At 34.0% G+C, this 21543-nt stretch overlaps 1 protein-coding gene across 2 annotated transcripts in view; it reads right to left on the minus strand.

Moving 5' to 3' along the window:
• Positions 1–21543, minus strand: part of LOC150101446 (mitogen-activated protein kinase kinase kinase 11-like) — a 201724-nt gene that overhangs the window by 121963 nt on the left and 58218 nt on the right. For both annotated transcript variants that reach the window (XM_090400189.1, XM_090400188.1), the window contains exon 4: positions 19266–19441. In XM_090400189.1, coding sequence (XP_090256315.1) covers positions 19266–19441 — 176 coding nt within the window. The remainder of the gene's footprint in view (positions 1–19265; positions 19442–21543) is intronic.

Consider the following 21543-nt stretch of genomic DNA (forward strand, 5'->3'; position numbering starts at 1 on the left):
TTCTGGTCGAATATCACCTACTCCTGCTGCCTTTCCACATTTCAAGCCTTTGATGGCTTTTTCTACTTCAAGTATGGATATGTATCCTGACTGCATGCCTGGGTAGTATTTTTTACCACTGTGCTGTAATCACTGCTTGTTTCATTTAGCAGTTTTTCAAAGTAATTACTCCATACTTCAAGGATATCTTTTTCTCCTGTTTTCATGTCACCTTTATCATCTCTAACTCCTTTTACAGCACTCTTTCCTCCATTCCTAAGCTTCTTCAACAACCTCCAGAATATTTTGCTACCTTCTTGATATTTATTTTCTATATTCTTGCCAAAGTCCTCCCATGACTTTTGTTTAGCTAGTTTTACACAGTGTTTAGCATTCTTGCATTTGTCTCTATATTCTCTAAGAGCAAAAGCTGACTTATCTGACAGGAACTGTTGATATGCTTTCTTCTTTTCCTTCACTGCCTCTTTAACTTCCTGTGTGTCCACCAGGGAGTTGTGATTTTTTTATCCTTGCAGACAACCTCACCACATACCTCTCTGGCAGAATCAATCAATGTTTTCTTCAGAGTTTGCCACTGAATCTCCAAGGTTTGATTCCTGTTCTCAAACTCTTTCATTTTTTCTTCAATAATCTTTGTGTATTTTAGTCTACAGTTCACATCTGAGAGCTGCTCAACTTTTATTCGCTTTAAAACCTTCTTACATCTTATTCTTTTCAATATGAAATTCAATTTTATCCTGCTCAAGACTAAATAGTGATCGCTTCCAATTTCAAATCCTCTGTACACTCTGGTGTCCTGCACCAGGGAGAAAACATCACTATCAACAATAACATAGTCAATGAGACTTTTCTTATTCGTTGCCTCTTCTCTCCATGTGAATTTGTGCACATTTTTATGTTGGAACATGGTGTTAATAATAATAAGTCCATATCCTGAGCAGAAAACCAACAGGTATTTGCCATTATTATTAGCTTTGCTCTTTTCTCCAAATTTTCCCAAAATATTTTTGTATGTCTGACAATCACTTCCTACTCTGCTATTTAGATCCCCAACAAGGACCAACTTTTCCTTTTTCATTGTGTCAGTAGCTTTCTCTAGAGCCTCAAAAAATTCCTCCACTTCTACCTTAGTAGAACCCTCTGTGGGACCATAGGCACAAATAAGTCTCATTGTCCAGTTCCCCATTCTCATATTTTCCCAAATTACTCTACTTGAGACTGACTGCCATTCAAGAAGATTAGCCTCGTATTTTGTGTTGAATACTATGGCTACTTCTTCTTTTCCTTGATTGTCATTGCCTGAATATAACATTTTGTATTTATTGCTCAGAAAGATCTCGCAAGTTTTTGTCTTTTCAGTTTCAATCACCCCTATTATGTCGATCTGGTACTTATCTAATTCCTCAGGTAGCTCCATTTCTTTGCCATTCAAGCTTCTTACGTTGATAGTACCGATCTTTATCTCTGGTGATGTTGAGTTGGGGTTTGTTTTCAGATTTGTTCCAGTAGCTGACTTTTCGCTGTTCGCCCTGGTTCCCTGGCGAAAACAATGGGGGCCTTGTTTAACCGGGCGACGTCCCAGCTGGCATGAAATTTTGTCATGTTGTACCATCATTTTTTATTTTGGTTTAACCAATAAGAATACAATTTGGTCGGCTAAATCCCAAATTGCAAGCTCATCCTCGTTCGTTCAGTATCCAAGTAGATACCTAACAGGGTGCACCATGAGAAGGTGAGGATTGGACATTAGGTCAGAAGCCCTGGTCGGTTCTCCACATTCCTTTAAAGGCTATGTGGAGGTCTCCTCTCAGTTATACAGCTTTGACCCTTAAGCACCCAATATCTTCACTGCTTGAGCCTCTGCGTTTATTTATATTGCTGTTTGTAGTTGATATGATTTCCTTATATATAATGTGTTTGATCTGTAAGAGTATAGCATAACAGTGTAGACCTCTGCCAGAATGATCTGATCTGTTCTTTCCTTAATGTTGAATAGCCTTTGATTTTGTTTCATTTCTTGTAAGCATGCAATGTGGATGTTATTTTTGTATAAAATGTTCTTAAGCTCTTCCATCTTTTTTTGATAGCCATTGATGTTTAGCTGAAGTATGTTGAGAGTCCTCGTAGCATATTTCTCATTGAGATTCCAGACTGCAACTCTCGACGTATCAGCTGCCCCGGATGCGGTCGCATGTGTCTTTGTAGCATATTTCGCATCGAGATACCAGACTGCAGTTCTCCACACGTTGACTACCCCAGACGTGGTAGTATGTTTGTGATCAGAACAGATGCTCTTCATGAGATTCTATAAAATGATAGAATGGGTGAAGAAAGGTTAGCAAAACAGGTGTTTGATGAGAAGATGGCAGAAAAGAGACCCAGAGGATGACCAAGGTCTACATGGATTGATTCAATCAGAGATGCCTTAGAAGAATGAAAATGTTAGATATGAGAATATCGGAATGCTAATAAGTAATATATTAATTTGGAGTTAAATTGCTGATAAGAGATTAATAATAATATAAACTTAATAATGCAGTGCTATCATAATAACTTGAACACCCCTTGAGGGTGGATATCAGAAACTTGATGATGCACAACACAGCATATTAATATAAACAGTTTAATGTTTATTATATTTCATCTCTCACAGATACATCATCAAAGATTTAGCATAAAACTAAAATGCACCCTGATAAAAGAGAATGAAAATTATCAGACTTAAGGCCTACAGTCTGAGGAAGGCACATTCTGCTGTGGATACTAGTGAATAGCTTTGGTTGTTGTGTGACAAGGTTTCATGGAAATTTTTTCTCCGACATTTCATTGTGTGAAAATTCTTCATGAGAAAACTGAAATAACATTTAAATGATACACATATGAAAAATGAATGCCAGAGAAGAAATATTTTAGAAAATATAGTTTCTTTCTGTATTATTTAATTAGATTAACTTTTTTTATAATATTTTTATTTGTATAAAGAGAAATTAATGTTTTGTGTTTTACTGATTGGAGAGTTCCCTAATTTTTGTTTATTTCTTAAAATATTATTATTTTTTTCTTCTTATTTAGACACTAGACTCTGTAGATGGGATATTAATATTTTAATCATGGCTAAGGCTCCCAAAGTGAAATTCTTCACTTTGGGAGCCTTAGCCGAATTACGAATTTCATTTATTGGGAATTCCCCGAATTACAATACATAACTGACTGCGCATAAAAAAGCAGTTCTTAGCGGTATGAATTTGGTGTTTTTGAGTAGACAACACAGTTACTGCAATTTTTGTATTTGCATTTTTTAATCGCGTTATAAAATTAAGAAATAATAAATAGTAAGCTATATGTAATTTTCAAACTTTCATTTCATTAACCGAAGATTTTAATCCAGCCCTCACATGATGTTGCCAAAAAAAAGCCGTTTCCTTGGATATAAAAATTCAAATTTTAGATCGTCTTCAAACTGGGGAAGGTGCAACGGCTGTGGGTAAGCATTTTGGAGTCCGTGAATCAACTGTCAAATCTATAAAGAAAAATGAGAGACTATTAGAAAAGCGGTATGTTCTGGTACAAAATCGAGCGCGAAATTATCAACAAGAGATGTTGTTCTAGAAAAGGCCAAAAAAGCTTTAGTGATGTGGATAGAAGATAATGTACAAAAAAAAATTTTGTACATTATCTTTTTTAATCTGTTCATAAAATGAACAGATTAAAAAACTGCAGCCAGATACTTCATCTCAATCGAAGAAAAAATATGAATTTCATGCAAGCAATGGTTGGCTGGCTAAGTTTATTAAAAGACATGCTCTTCATAATATAAAAATTAAAGGTGAAACGGCTTCTGCTGATGAAACAGTTGCTAAATTATTTCCACAAAAACTTGCTAAAACAATTAAAGATGGAGGTTACACTCGTGAACAAGTTTGGAATATGGATGAAACCGGCCTTTTCTAAAAAAAAATGCCAAACATAACTTACTTATCAAAAATGTAAAAAATGTTGGTGGGTTCAAAGCAGCAAAGGATTGCATAACATTCCTATTTTGTTCGAACGTTTTAGGAGATCGGATGTTAAAACCACTGCTCATAAATCGATCATTAAGACCATGGCCAATGAAAGGCGTAGATTTTCAAAAATTGCCAGTTCATTGGATGGCCAACAAAAAAGCTTGGGTGTTTTGATATTTTCACTGAGTGGTTCCATACACATTTTGTGCCAGAAGTTAGACGCTATTTGAATGACAAGGGTCTCGAATTTAAAGTGCTTTTGATTCTTGATAATGCACCTGGTCATCTTGCCATAGAACACCCAAATGTGCAATTTTTTTTTCTGCCACCCAATACCATATAACTGCTACAACCTCTAGATCAGCGTATAATTGCGACTTTTAAAACATTATGTCAGACGAACATTTCAGTACGTTTTGAACAAGCTAAATGATGATGAAACACTGTCAGTTATGTCAGTGGAAAAAATTTTCAATTATGGATTGTATTGATCAGGTTCGGTTATCGTTATCTGAATTGAGACCAGAAACTATGAAAGCATGCTGGAAAGCTATTTGGCATGCATGTGTTAAAGAGAATGCTCCTGTTCCCTTCAACCATACTGCAGAATTCCCCAATATAATAAGTTTGGCATGTGAAATTGGCAGAGAAGGATTCGATGATTTTATGTTGGCAGATATCGAAGAATTGTTAAATCTCTTAGCGAAGACGAAATGGTGGAGACTGTTTCCGAGACTCCTGAAAGCGAAGAAGTTAATGATAATGATCAAGATAATCCTACTTTTATTGCTGATATAATTAAAGAAGGTCTTAAACTGGCCAGTAATTTATGCAATTATATTGCCCGACATTATCCAAATGAAGAACGTGCTGGGAAGTTTTCACGTGAGCGTAAGTTGTTAATAATGTCTTCATACAGAGAATTATATCACGAAATAATTAATAACTGAGTTCAAAGAAAAATTCTACAAGTTGATGCGGAAGTCGATGTCGATAATATCATATCAAGTAGTTCTAGTGATATTACAATCTCACGAAAACAAAAGCTTTCGCGTTTATTGTCAGAAACTGATAGCGAATAACATAATTTTTTTATAGAATCCTTAGCAAACAATTGAAATGAATATGTTTTTTTTAAGTTATTAAAATTCATTATATGAAATGTTCTCCATGAAATGTAAATAAAAATCTTATGATCCTAACAAATTTAATGTTTGTTTGTTTTTTTCATTATTTCGCTTATATTTCAGGTTTGGAACCAATCTTCACTTTTTCTATGGAGTCAGTAGTTTTCTTTTTACATGAATTCTATTTACGCGTAATTTTTAGGAACGTATCTATCGCGTAAAAAGAGGTTTAGGTGTATTTCACTTTCAGAGCGCATATATATTTTAATTTTTTTATTTTTTCCAGTTAAGAAGACAAATATTATCAAATATCAATTTTAAAATTTATTTGTTTCATAAAATACTACTATTGGAGAATAAGGTGAAGATTAGTGTTTCATGAGAATTTTTACTTAATGTGATTTACACCATGAAAAGATTTATGTAATTTCACCGTCAACTCAAAAGTGCACAGTCTCAAAATATCTTTGTAAAACAATAACAGCCTTTAAAATCTCTTTATTATGCAGGAAAAAAAAATGGAGTCAGTTCCAAAATAAACAGTATCCTATAATTGAAAGCACCTCAAAAAAATTAATAAAATTAAAAAAAAAAAATAATAATAATAAATCGCATCTGGAAAAGTGTCTTAAGTCCACAGAAAAATAGTGAAAGGTTACAAAAATAAACATTCTTAAATTTTATGCTCTTACTCCCTAACCGCCCTATTACACTTTTGTAAAATATTAATATATTCTATCTACAATAACCAAGTCAGAAAAAAAGAATGACTGATATTTTAAGAAATAAATAGAAATCAGGGAATTCAGTGATCAGTAAAATACAAAATATTAACTTCATTTTATACAGAATATTATAAAAAGGTTAAATGAAATCTAATTAAATAAATAATACAGAAACGATATGTTCTAAAATACTTCTTGTTTTGCATTCATTTTTCATATATGTGTAGCATCACAATACAATTTCAATTTTCTTGTGAAGAATTTTCTCCATAATGAATTTTCTGGAAAAAAATTTTTGCCTGCAAAGAATATTTGCCACAATGACTTTTCCAGCAATGAACTGCTGCTGATGAATTGTGTGGACTCATGTGAGGGGACTTAGAATTATGGTAATGCATACCTTGGAAGTTTAATTCGGGTTAAGGCAGTTCATGATAGAAATAATTATCCATATTTATGCTAGCCTCAAGTTTAACAGATCTATTTTTTTTTTTTTTTTTTTAATCATTACCTAGTAATAAATTCTTCAAAACCATGTAGGAAAATACACACTTTATGTATGAATATGGTTATCAGAAGCATTACTGAAATATTACTGCAAAGTAGGGCAAATACTAGGTTTTGGATTTCAGCTAATTAAATATAGATAAAGGGGAGGTTTATAGTTCTAAAGTGCCAATTCTAAAACAGGTTAATACTATTAACCACAGTAAAACACATTTTTAGAATTACCATTTTCTCAAAATTAATTTCAGACATCCCTACCAATATTAATACTCCCCACAGGATTTCAACTGAGTAATGACATTAATTTTCTATGCCTATAATTCATCACTTGAGGGGGGGGTCTAATCCTTCCTTGTTGAAAAAGCTTTGTAGAAAAGCAGCCTACTTAGGTAAGACAAATACCTGGGAGAGCAGGAAGACTCAGCAAGACAGGAAAGATATACCCTAGTCCTGGAATGATCTAACAGCATTGATGCAAAGGAGCAAGACAAAAAGAAAAGGAGAAAGAAATAAGAGGAGAGCCCAGTCTACAGATAATATGAGAGATGAACATTATGTGAAGTAAGGCATATTCCAGATCAAGTACCGTGGATTCACCACTTCCATGGTCACTAGAAATGAGCCCCTGAAGATAGAAAAGCATAGAAAAACTCAAGATAATACAGAAAAATGGAGGACATTAGGAAAGGCCTTTGTCTAGCAGTAGACAGAAAATGGCTGTCAATGATGATGAGTAACATGGTTATGGTGTTCTTAGCTACCATATTTCATCACTATCTTAATCTTGCAAATAACACAAACATGGACATTCCTATACTATATAAATAAAACCTGCTCAGATTCATTACAGTGGAATAATTACTATTTTGTTTCATTTCTTTATTATTACAGTAATCTAGCATTTATCTGGCTTTTAAAACAATGATCTTTCAATTAACTGACCACTGCATGTCAACAGACTTCTGGAATAGCACCATATAATTGTACTTCAATTATCCAATCCTTCAACAATCAGAATGGCAAATTGCCTTCCTGATGCGAGTAAAAGAACAATAGATTACTGTATTTTATATAATATATATACAGCTAATTCTCTTTTTACACGATTTTGAAATAACATGGTTTAGAAAACAGAAGCAATTCTACTTTTATATGGTATATTTTGATTTTAGACAGTTTCAAATGGCACTTATTTTTAAAATTTTTGTTCAAATTCAGTTCTGTTAAAAAGGGTATTTTCAATTATAATTATAATTATAATTTCCTAGAACAGTACATATGTACTTGAATTTTGGGGAACCCCCTCAATGTTTTAAATATCAGGGATTACTCTACGCTACAGAATGTAGACAATTGTAGCGACAACGAAAAAATCAATTTTTGTAATTACGATTCCCCAAAGTTAAGCCCACAGATGTTCCGTTATATTCACTTGCCGTTGGTTCCTGGAAGCAGAAGGGTGCTATGCTGATTCCTCGAAGTTGGTCCATTATGGGAGGACTGCCTACATAAAGCTGCTTGGAAGGAGTTAAGCTGTTTGCTAAACAATAATTTCTTTTTACAATTCAAAATGTTTACACGTCTTGTGTTTTGTTCGCGCAATAGAGTTATACAGGTATGTATAATTTTGAAGTTTTGTACCCATCGTATTAAATTAGTAAAATAAATTATTGATTCTTTTCAGATATTTTTGTAACATTATTCCATTAATCATGATGTCAGATAATTCAGTCAGACAGAAGAAAAGAAAAGCTATTTCTTTAGAAAGTAAGATCCAAATTTCAGATCGTTTAGCAGCTGGAGAAGGTTCAATATCCTTAGAGAAATATTTTGGATTGAACGAAGCTACCATAATGAAGAAAAATGAAGAGGGCATTAGAAAATCTGTTTTTCATTGAACAGATGGTTAGGTGCAAAGTCATCATTGTATATGAGAGACATTATAAAAGTGATGATGGAAAAGGCCCTAGTGATGTGGATAGAAGATTGTTCACAAAAAGGAATACCTTTAGATGGAAATGTCAAACAGAAAACATTATGGTTGTACAAACAGATTCAGGAAAAGGAACCGACAACATCAAACAACAATTGTGATTTTTCTGCAAAGCAGAGGTTGGCTTACAAAATTTCTCAAAAGATGCTTGCGTTTTAATGTGAAAAAAGTAGAAGCCGCATCTGCAGATGAGCCAGCAGTTAGGGAATTTCTTTCAAAACTGTCCAAAATTATTGAACATGGTGGCTACACTCCTATCAAGTTTGGAACTTAGATGAGACTGGCATTTTTTGGGAGAAAAAATGCAAAGTAGAACTTATATAGCGAATTCACAAAAATCAAACAACAATTGTGATTTTTCTGCAAAGCAGAGGTTGGCTTACAAAATTTCTCAAAAGATGCTTGCGTTTTAATGTGAAAAAAGTAGAAGCCGCATCTGCAGATGAGCCAGCAGTTAGGGAATTTCTTTCAAAACTGTCCAAAATTATTGAACATGGTGGCTACACTCCTGATCAAGTTTGGAACTTAGATGAGACTGGCGTTTTTTGGGGAAAAAAAATGCAAAGTAGAACTTATATAGCGAATTCACAAAAAAGTGTTGTGGCTTTTAAGCAGCTAAGGATCATGTGACTATTATTTTGTAGCAATGCTTCAGGAGATCATCTATAAAAACCATTACTCATTAATCAATCCCTATGACTGCAGGCAATGAAAGGTACAGATTTTAACATGTTACCAGTGCACTGGAAGTGCAAACAAAAAAGGTTGGGTTAAAAAATAAATTTTTAATGAATGGTTCCATCATTTTGTTCCAGAAGCTAAATGCTATTTGATGAAAAAAATCGGGACTTTAGAGTTTAATTGATTATAGACAATGCACCTGGCCATCCTGTTTTGGAAAACCCGAATGTGGAATTTTGTTTTCTGCCACTTAATACAACCACTAGGCCAGGGTGTGATCGCTACCTTCAAAACTAACTACATAAGATAAGAAAAGAACATTCCAATACATTTTTGATAAACTAGATAAGGATAATTTACTGAGAGTTATTGATGTGTGGAAGAAATTTTATATTTTAGATTACATCAAACTTGCTAAGTTGGCGTTATCAAAATTGAAACCATCAACTTTAAATGCATGCTGGAAAGCTACTTGGCCGAATGTATGAAAAAGAAAAACCCTGTATCTTTGCATACAACTAAATATCCCAATATCATCAGATTAGCACATGCAGTTGGTGGAGAAGGATTTGATGATTTTTCCTCTGCAGATATTGAAGAATTGATGGTTGACAAGGCTGTTAGTGATGAGGAAATAATAGAAGATGTCCTTGAGAATTTCGATGAAAAAGAAAAAAAGTGGTGATGATGGAGATTCCACTCACTGCAGGATTAATTAAAGAAGGGCTTCAAATGGCAAAGTAATTTTCTTACACATGATCCAAATACGGAACAAGCTGAACAGTTTAAATGTGAACTGAAGTCATGTATGGTGTAATATGAAGAATTATACAAAGATCTAGTCAAAACAGGATCTCAACGATTAATTACAGAGTTTGTGGTAATAAAAAAAAAAAAAAAAAAATCAACCTTCAGGATTACTGGAAATTAGTGCTAATTTAGTTCCTTTTATTGAAGAAAAAGTTTCACCATTGCAGTATAAACAGGAAGGACAGTGTTTCAAGTGATGGAAGTGATTTAATTCCAGTCTCACACAAAAGAATGCAGCTACTGTCAGAAAGTGACAGCGAATAAAATTTAACTAATAACCATATGTGCAGGTGTATTTGGGCCTTTTTGAATTTGTTTTTTTTAGCGACACACTATTTTATTTAAGAAAGATATATATGTATATACTTTAAATAAGTATTTAAAATTAAAAAGAATTGTGAAAGAACAAGCTGGATTCAGGCCAAATAGAGGCTGTCAGGATCAGATCTTCACTTTACGACAAATAGTTGAGAAAGCATGGGAATATAACAAAGATCTGTATTTAAGTTTTGTAGATCTGAAAAGGCATATGACAAGGTGCCAAGAGAGAAGCAATTTAATACGCTACAGTTAAATGGTGTCAATGGGGCATTATATCAACAATACCTTGTCTTTATTTGAGTTGCAAGTCAGCAGTTAGAATTGAAGGAAGTACAGGAAGATGGTTTAGTGTTAAATCTGGTGTGAGACAGGGATGTACATTATCCCCTCTGTTATTCATTATCTATATGGATCACATTATGAAGGAAAGTGGTATTAAACATGATATCAGAATTGGAGATGTTAATGTCAGCTCTTTGCTTTATGCGGACGATGTTATACTTCTAAATAAATCTGCTACAAGCCTGCAGAATTCCTTGACTAAATTGAATAACTGTTGTAATAGATATGATATGAAGGTCAGCAATAAAAAGACAAAGACAATGAAAATAGGTAGAATTGTTGAAAATGTCAACTGTGTTTTGAACGGAGAACCTGTGGAACAAGTAAAACTTTTCAGCTGCTTAGGCATGATTTTTAGTGAAGATGGTAAATTAAATATGGAAATAGACAACAGAATCAATAAAGCTGGTATGGTAGGAAGTCAATTGAATAAATTCATATGGAATAAGAGAGAAATTAGTCAGAACACTAAATTAGCTGTATACAAGAAAGTGTTCAAACCAGTTTTAACTTATGGATCTGAGAGCTGGGTCAGAAGTAAAACACTTGACCAAAGACTAGAGACCACAGATAAGAGTCCTGAGAAAGATTAGAGGCATGAACAGATGGCATCAATGGCAATATCATATTAAAAACAAGGATATTAGGAAAGAACTTGACATTGTCAGCATACAGGAATGCATTAGCAGTCCTAATCTCAGGTGGTATGGTCACTTAAACAAAATGGGCGAGGAAAGATTAGCAAAACAAGTGTTCTCTGCCAGGTTGGCAGGAAAACAACCCAGGGAAGACCAAGATATGGGTAAATTGATACGGTACAAAGTGCCTTAGATCAGTGCTTCCCAAACTTATGTAAAGGCCCCCCCCCTTGGAAAAATTAAAATATTTCATGGCCCCCATCGAAAAAAATATCGTAATACAAACATATTATTATAATATTTATTGTATTTATATTCAATACAAAACATACACAGCGAATATTCGCAAAAATCAAATGCAAATATTACATTTTTAGCATCTTACATACACATTTGACATGGCACACTTAGTCTTAAAGCATTTTAAATTTGTTTTCATTATTTCATGGCCCCCTCAACAAAACTAACTGCCCCCCTTGGGGGCCGCAGCCCACAGTTTGGGAAGCGCTGCCTTAGATGATAGAAATATAAGATCTCATAATGTTGGCATCTTGACAAGTAACAAACTGATTTGGAGGAAAATTGTAGATAGGAAGTTAGTAATGATGTAAGTTTTTCATGTAGTACTATCATATGCTTTACACCCGTTGAGGGTATATGTCAGGAATTTGATGATGATGAAATAAAAAATATTCCATTAAAAGTAAAGAGAGTTTTATTCAATGATTTTCATATGTTTTGTTTGATATCATTCATATCGGGTTTTCACATCTGGAACCAATCTTCTATTTTTTCATATGTACTGTATTCTTTTTTACATGGTTTTCATTTACAAGGTGTTTTCTGGAACCAATCTACTGTGTAAATGGAGAATTGGGTGTGTATTTTTATTTATTTTTTATTTTATTTTCAAGAGCCTGTAACTTTCATCACTGCAGGGGTAAAGGCCTCCCATTGCAGGAGGGTTGGGTCTACTCTCCCATGGTGACCTAGTCCATCTTGGGAGAGTGTTTATTCACCTGTATGAATGAATGTATTCCCCCAAAGGTATCTCCACCTTGATGTGGTGGTGAGGCTTGCGTGCTTCGACAACCCAAAGAGCTATGCCAACGGTAGTACAACTACCAGAAGGGCCACCCAAGCTGGACAGGTCTTCGTGGGGGTAGGAGCCAGACTAAGAGAGATACCTAGGAGAGGGAAACTCTGATACAAACCCTAGTAGTGGGCGGTAGCAGTAACTACCAGTACTAGCCTGAGGCTGAAAACAATTAATGTTGGAAAGGCTCATAACCAGAAACTTACAAGCCAGACCAATTTATAGGACTAAGGGTTGTAACACTGCGATGTGGAAAGCAAGGGGAAACTACCACATTAATATCCCTAGAAAAAGCAAAAAAGCAGCATGGAAACTAGAAACAATCAAAATGAGATCGGCGAGAGGAGTCATGCCCGGCAGGGGAAGAAATCAGGCTTCTCAGATCGTAAACCAGCGAAACCCTGATACAGACAGAAAGCAGCAGAAAAATTATACAAACATAGGAACATATAATGTGAAAACTCTATTGGAAATAGGAAACTTGAAAACATTAAAAAGGAAATGAAGAGGCTTAATATAGACATACTGGGAATATGTGAAACAAGATGGCAAGATCAAGGTGATTTCTGAAGCAACGACTACAGGATAATATTCTTAGGAAAAGAGAGAGGAAAAGCAGGGGTAGCAATAATACTCAAGAAACACTTAGGCAAAAAAAAACAAAACCATAACAATCAAACACAGTGACAGAATCATGGCAATTAGCATCCAATCTTACCTAGTAAACCTGAACATTATAATGGTCTATATGCCTATATCATACATAGCTGAAATGTATGAGCAAATTGAAGATATATGGAACAATTTAAACAAAGAGACAACACAATAATAATGGGAGACTGAATGCAATCGTAGGAGAAGGAAAGGAGAATAATACTGTAGGAAAATTTGGCTTAGGACAGAGAAACGACAGAGGACAACATCTAGTAGATTTCTGCAAACAGACTGAATTAATAATCACAAACGCAATATTCCAAACACACAAAAGAAGAAGATACACCTGGAAGGTGCCTGGAGACACAAATAGATACCAAAGTGATTATATAATGGTTAAAGCAAGAATTAAAAACCAAGTCAAATTTAGTAAAGCCTTCCCAGGAGCAGATGTTGATTGTGACTACAACCTTGTATTAATGAAAACACAATTGAAATTCAAAAAACAACCAAAAAAAACAACAACACACAAAGATCAACATATTGAGACTAAAAAATGAAAACATCAAAAGACAATTTCAGGAAACCACCAAAAAAATAACACAAGGAAATGCAAAGGAAAATACAAATAATAATGATAAGTGGAATCAAATAAAAGATAATATCCTAAAAGCTAGTAACAAAATACTAGGAAGTGAAAAGCAAAATATAAGAAACCGTGGATAACTGAAGAAATATTAGATTTAATGGAGGAAAGGAGGCTATACAAGAATATAGAAAAAGTAGAACACAAAGAAAAATACAAGAAATTAAAAAATCTGATAACAAGAAAATGTAAGCAAGCAAAAGAAGAATACCTCCATGAAAAATGTAAGAAAACAGAAGAACTGTTTAATAAAGGAAATCTAGAAACAGCTTATAACCAAATAACAAAAATCAGCAACAAACTGAAAAAGGCCACACAAAGTAATGCCTTAATAGATGAGAATGGCAAACTAATTATTTATTCTGAAGAAATGTTACAAGAATGGAAAAAATATCTTGAACATTTGTATCAAGGAGAACAGGAAGAAAATAACAGAAGTTGAAGACAATAGTGGACTATCAATAATAAAAGAAAAGTGTGAAAAAGCATTTCAAGATTTAAGCCATAAGAAAAGCTCAGGAATCGATAACATCCTCAGTGAAGCCCTTCAAAATCTGGATGAGGAAACAAAAAATTACATATTTGAACTAATAGCTAAAATATATGAAAATGGAGATCTCCCAGAAGACTTCACAAAATCCCTGATAATACCAATCCCCAAGAAAGCAAACGCTCTGCAATGTAACCAACACGGAACAATAGTCCTAATTACGCACATTAGTAAAATCCTATTAAAAATAATACAAAACCGAATATATAAAAGAACAAATTCACAACTAGAGGAAGACCGATATGGACTCAGGAAAAGAAAGGGAACAAGAGAAGCAATACTAAGCCTGAAAACTATTATCGAAAAAAGAATGGAGCTGAACCAAAAAACATATATATGCTTCATGGATTTAGAAAAAGCATTTGACAAAGTTAATTGGAAGATGATGTGGAATATTATGAAGAAAAGTCACATTGACCATAATGATAGAAGAGTGATCAAACATATATGTAAGACAAATGGGATACATAAGAACAAATAATAAAGAAGAAACCGTACATATTAGATGTGGGGAAGACAAGGGTGCATATTATCACTCTTGCTCTTCAACAGATATATTGAAAATGCCATCAGAGAAGTTTAAGAAAAGATAAGCAGCGGCATAAAGATTGGTGGAGAGGAGATATTTTGCCTCAGATTTGCAGATGATATTGCATTCATAGCAAACAGCAGAAGATTAAAAAAGTTAATCAAAACAACAAATGAAATATTTAACAAATACCACATGAAAATAAATGTTAAAAAAACCAAAATCCTACTGGCAAGCAAGAAACCAAAGATCATAAAGAAAATTAAATTAAATGGGAAAGAGATAAAAACAAGTAAAGAATTACAAATACCTAGGGAGTACAATAAATGAGGAAGGAAGATCAAAAGAAGACAAAGAAAAGAATAGCCATACCAAAACATCAATTCAATAAAATGGAAAAGGTATTAAAAGGAAACTACATCTACAACTAAGGAACTTCTAAAAACTTATGTATGGGGTATAGCACTTTATGGTAGCGAAACATGGACAATGAGAACAGGAGATATTAGAAAACTGGAGGCATTTGAAATGTGGTGTTGGAGACGAATGCAAAAGATAAAATGGACAGACAAAAAATCTAATGAAGAAGTGCTTAAGGAAGTAAATGAACCCAAAACACGGATAAAGACATTAATAACAAGAAGAGACAGATGGTTTGGACATATCTTACATGAAAGTCTGACGAGAAGAATAATGGAAAGCAAAATCAAAGGAAAAAGAAAAAAAGGAAGACAAAGGAAAAGATACTTTGATCAAATAAAACAAAGCACTGGACTAAAAACATACTATGAAATAAAGAGGAAAGCAAACAGAAGAAAAGATTGGAAGCAAATGCTGCTGAGCTACCAGTCATAAGTCTGATGCAACAGAAGAGAAGAAGAGTGAATGTATGAAGGTGGAACGACAATCACAAACATCCATGCCTACGTGGGATTCAAACCCACAGTCTCTTGGCTGGAGACTGTGGGTTTGAATCCCAATTTCACTAAGAAATATTTCATGTGGGATTTAACAAGCTTTAACACACCAACAAGGATATACTTGTATATAAGGAGAATTGTAAATTACTGGAAAGCCTTAAAAGATATTGTATCTTGACATTAAATGATTCTATGTAAAGGAATATTACCTATTACTGGAAAGCCTTAAAGATATTGTATCTTGACATCGAATGATTCTATGTAAAGGAATATTACCTATCTTTGCATGTTTTAACAAGGGAAGAATAATTAACTATTACACTTTTTTTATAATGTTAGTCAAGTTGCTTTTAATTTATCGTCCTACATGTTTCGCCAATTTTTCTATCAGCATCTTCAGGGAGTACACAATTAGTAAGCTATATGAAGGTAACAGACTAGGTTATAACTGATTTCTAATTCATACAAAAATTAGTATTGTGCGATACAAGCCATTGTTAATAATCGGTGGGGAATTTTATATTCCAGGATATTCATAGATATTATCTTAATATTAATCCTACCACCATAGAGATGATCTCTGTTTCTAACAATTATTTTTTTTATTTCCGAGTGTACCTATATATTATTATATACACAAGGGTTCACTCCATTTGGTGCAATGATCTTAACTCTTTCTTTCAGAATCCAAATAATCAATGACTCAAGACCAAATACAAAATAAACACATTTAATAAAACAAAACAATATACATACACTTCAAACAATATTACATAACTAACTACAAATTAATTGGATCCAAGGCCTTTTTAAAATAAACTTACACTTAAGACTAAACACTTTGTTTTCAAAATGAAAAAATGTTCATAGCCAGTTTCTCTCTCTGTCAAGGCCCTTCTCCAAAGACATATGACTTTATTCTTCATTTTTACAGGATTCTTTCTCATCACTTATGTAGCACACATTAATTCTTCTGAACTTAATTCTGTCTCTTTTCTTCAGTAGAAATAATAGTCAGATCCGGCGCCCTTAATACAGATGAAACTTCCTAATCAGAGTTTTCTCGAACATTCCTTTTGAACGTAAATAACAAATTCTTCTTTTATTCACTAAATGCTTATTGACAGTCTTAACTCTTCCAATAAAAAAAACTTGCAGTTCTACGATTTCCTTTTCGGAATCTACTATAAATCTTTCAATTAGTGTTTCCTCCAATACTCCATTTAAAATGCATATAGCAATATTTCCCTTTTATTTATCCACATAATAATTCCACATTAAAACTTAATAATTCAACGATTCCTTTTTCGGAATATACTATTAATTTTCCTACGACTGTCACAATAAAACTTAAGTTCCTCTGAATCTAAATATCTGCTGGCCTGTATTTTCAATTCCTTCTGAACGCTATCTTGTTAACAGCTGTTACCTCGCACTTTTGGATGAATTAGAACCATCAATTATAACCTAGTCTGTTACCTTCATATAGCTTACTAATTTTGTATTCCCTGAAGATGCCGATAGAAAAATTGGCGAAACATGTAGGACGATAAATTAAAAGCAACTTGACTAACATTATAAAAAAAAGTGTAATAGTTAATATACATAATAGTCAAGAAAAAAATACCACATAAGGGAAGAATAATTTGTGAAATATATGTTAGCATGTAAAATTATGAGTTCAAGGTATGCGAGCGAGACACTCTGATTAGAAGCAGAGCCTACGGCAGTCACGTATGCACGGAGCACAGTACGCGCGCGCACGAGCTTCCCGGAAGATGCTAAGAGAGAAGAACAGAACCATGTGCAGGAGAATGGTGATGGGCAAAAAGGTGTGATGCAGAAGGGGTGCCACTAAAGGTGCAATATTAAAAGGCTTGGCTCCCCCAGTTCGAGGTACTTTTTTCTCTTGGATTCCAGTTCTTCCTCGTGCTCTCCTGTTCAGCATTGGTACCCGTCACTCAAGGGACCCCAGCTCGAGTTGTTCCCAGAGATGTGTAGGTGAACCTGGCCAATGGAACGATGTCTCAACGGTGATAAGTGCTTTGCAGTGGCAAAGCAGCGAGCCAGGTGTGGGCATTGCGTCAGCATACAAAGGAAATCTATGCAAGTTGACCATCATGCTAGACCATGTGGACCAACTTAAGCAGAGCTGTTTCTCGTCCACAATCAGAGAGGATAAATCACAATAGCGAGCTCCAAACCAGGCCCAGGTGAGATGACTGTCAGGATAAAGAATAAGTAAGCTGTAAAGGGAATTGAAGATTGAGGGACAGACCTCAAGAAGTCTTAAAGATCTGGTAATGTACAAACCTTAGTCTCTTTTGTTGTGGAAGAGATAGAATTATTGTATAATAGTGAACAGGAATATTCATTAGAGCTCATATTATGTAAGAGGCAGGACTTTAGCATTTAGTCTAATAGCAAAGTGTTACAGCTCCAGGAACATAGTCTAATGTATTGTAAATGTCGATCATGTTGAGTATGTTATAGTATAATCGTAGTTATACTATAACATACTCAACAAACAGCGAAGTTAATTGAATTAATGCCTGGAAGGAATTGTAGATCAAAGAATACAAAAGAGACAATCAATTGATTTGATAGCATTGTCTTATGACAAGATTCAGCTATATAAATTATAGTTTGTTATATTAAGTTCTGTAACTTAAGAAAGTGATTATCTTAGCTGAGTGTACATTTGGTGAACATGTATTGCATGAATTTAATAAATGAACCTTTGTAATTTTACCTAACTAGTTGCCTGATAAATTAATCCAATGCACCACTTATTAATTAGAACCTGAATGGAATTTAATTGTTTAATGGAGACCACGACTGCAAACTAGAGTTGGTACAGGAAATTCAGCTAATTTGAACTAAGTATTTTAATAGAACGACACACGGTTAATCGTTCTATTTTAATAGAACGATTAACCGTGTGTCTGTCTGAGAGTTAACTCCTTGATTAAGAAGTTTTTCTAATCTAAGGGTTCTGGATGGCACAGCAATAACAAATAAATTTTCCAGAACCTAACAAGGAGATAACTCTAGATATTTGTAACAAGGGAATTGACTGTAGCCAAAGGCAATCCCCCTTGTTAATCTAATTCACACAAGTGATCAATCTAAGTGATGGCCACAGAGCACAAAGGAGATTAAGCACTGAATAGGCATACAAGGAGAGGTATAAGTAGTGTTTCCATTACTACTAAATAAGTACAATTTAAGGATAATTACAGAACAAGAACTCAGATACCTCACATGCACTGTACAAAAGATAATACAAAGAACACAAAAGAAATACATGTAACAATATATATAGATCCCATGCACGAGAAACTGAGGGACCTATAGGCACATCAGTGATGTGTGTGGTGCACATGAGGACTGAGAAAGAATTTATTGATGTATTTTTTTGAAGAGTTACAGATTGTAGGGAATACTTCTTGAGGAAAGCTATTGCACAGAACAGAGGTGGGAGATATAAAAGAGGATGAATAGAAGCAGATTCGCTAGATTGCAGTTGCACTTTAAAGGAGTGCTGAGCAGCTGCAGCTCTTGTAACAGGAGCAACAGAATGTGGAAAAATTATGGTTGCTAATTCACTGGAGCAGTGAACATGGAAGTACCAGCAGAATAGACATAGTGCTGAAACACTGCACCTGTGAAAGGCTGAAGTGAGTCTGTAAGAGAGGAATCATCTATGAGGTTTTACATACCTTTTCTTTACAACGTAATTCATGAAACATTTCTGCGATTTCATGTTTCCAATCTTCCTGCAAGGTATGAAATGATTCTTGAGGGGTATTCATAAATGGAGATTGTGAAATATCTTCTAATTCCTTTAATATATCTACAAAATTAGGACGACCATGAGGATCTGGATTCCAGCAAGCTAAACATAAATAAAGGGAGAATTTATTTTTTAATGCACTAACTTCAGAATTATGAACCAAATTATATAAGTATCAGAATTAATTCTGGTTTTCTCATAATTAACTGTATATTCTGCACTGTTACATGAAACTGAAACAAAATGCAAAATTCTTATCACATACATGAAAATTAAGATGCACACAAAATCAGTTTGGCAATGCTAACATTTTAACTTAAAATGTTAGCATTTCAAAAATAACACACACACACACAAAATATATATTAAATGTATTGTTAAAAAAAAAACATGCAATTCATAACTTATTCTGATATTTATCATAAAAACAACAGAATACTTTTTTTACTATCCCTTACTTTTGATTTTAGAATATTACATTTAGTTTGTAATTTATATAAAATATTAACAACTTAACCCTTGTTTCATTCTTTTATTTAATATTCTTTTCATTCATCCACAATTTAAGAAATATTTCTTAAATTGCAGATATTTCTTCACTTCAACTCAATTTATTAGTTGTTCCTTTAAATTTTTGCAGTTTCTGGTACAGCTTCCCATCAGGAAAGAAGCTTTTTAATTTCAATAGGCAACAAAATCAAAAATACACTATCCAACATATGGATGTATCACAAAATAATTTAAAGTAAGTTTTAAATTATATTTAAAACTTTTATGCAAAATAAAAAGTTAACCAGGTGGTGTAAAAGTACTGGGGTTATCCCATAATACAGGAAAACTCATTAAGTGTTTCTGAATACCAAGTTTTGAAGTTCAATTTTTTTATTTTTTTTTTTTTCAGATCTTCATTCCACCCCTTTGTCACAATGAATCCACAGGAGAAAGCACAGTGTGTACTAGTTAATTCAAACAAAATCTGATACACAGGTATCAGATTGTGTGCAGGAGGTGTCAACACTCATGCTAATAACGTCTATAACCTCTTTAAATGCACATACCACAAGGACAGATGGCAGTCTGGTGTGTGTGACACAGGACTTCCAACGTAGAGAAAAGGGACTAGTCTGTGTAGGGTGATCTAGATGGGACATTTTTTAGGGCATAATTAAGAGATTACATTTTCGTCCAATTGATAGAGAGGGTTCATTTGATTCAACATAAAGGCTTTGAATGGGTGATGTTAAAAAAGAACAGGTAGCTAATCTGATGTCTTGATGACAGACCAGGTTCAACCACTGGAGTGTGCTCTCCCTTGCAGAAATGTAAACCTCAGACCCATAATTAGTCTTTGAACATACAAGTGTTACCAATGCAGAGCAAGGAACATCAATCAGCATCCCACTCAGCAGAGGACAGAGGATGTTCAATGCTTTTTTGCACTTCTCCTAAAGATGACTAATGTCTCCTCTGAAGGAGAGGAGATTTTGGCATTAGTCAGTTCGACTTGGTCCAAAATTATTGGCATCAGCAAAACCTGCTTGTCAGTGAATGATGTGATTACAGTGATACAGATATTGTATTTTAAGATAGGAAATAGGGCAGGAGGAAGGGGTATTAATAATGATAGCTGAAGAATTTCAACCAGCAAAAACAGAAGTTAAGGAATATTGTTGATCTGAGAGAAATGTTCGTTCAAGTAAGTCTAGTGTGAGATAGAGGCCAACAGGAAAAATATATATTGTTGGTTGCCACTCTAAACCTGGGGGGGGGGGTCTAGAAGAAGATGTGAACAACATGCATCAGCAAATTAGCACAATGAGTGCAAGCCAAGCAATTATCATGAAGACTTCAACTATGGGGATATAGACTAGAAGGAAGAAAGATCACGTGGCAAAATGAAAATGGAATTTATACAGATACCAAGGGATAATTAATTACCTGAAACAGCACGTGATGGCATGGACCAAGGATTTCAGAGTGTTGGATCTGGGAATAGCATCAGATGATTTATCCATAACTGCATTAGCAACCCCTTCCTCCAATCAAGGAAAGTGACAATGGAGTCTTGTTCCAGGAGGTTGATCAACATGTAGAAATTTCAGTCAAGAAAGGGTTTATGTGGAACTACAAAACTATGACTGGCATAAGAAACTACATGATATGAATGTTATTAGAGCCTAGGAAGGAGTCAAGGATTGTTTAAG

The sequence above is a fragment of the Typopeltis vanoorti genome, chromosome 11, assembly GCF_054136105.1.
Source record: "Typopeltis vanoorti isolate ZY-2024b chromosome 11, IOZ_Tvanoo_1.0, whole genome shotgun sequence".
Lineage (NCBI taxonomy): Eukaryota > Metazoa > Arthropoda > Arachnida > Uropygi > Thelyphonidae > Typopeltis > Typopeltis vanoorti.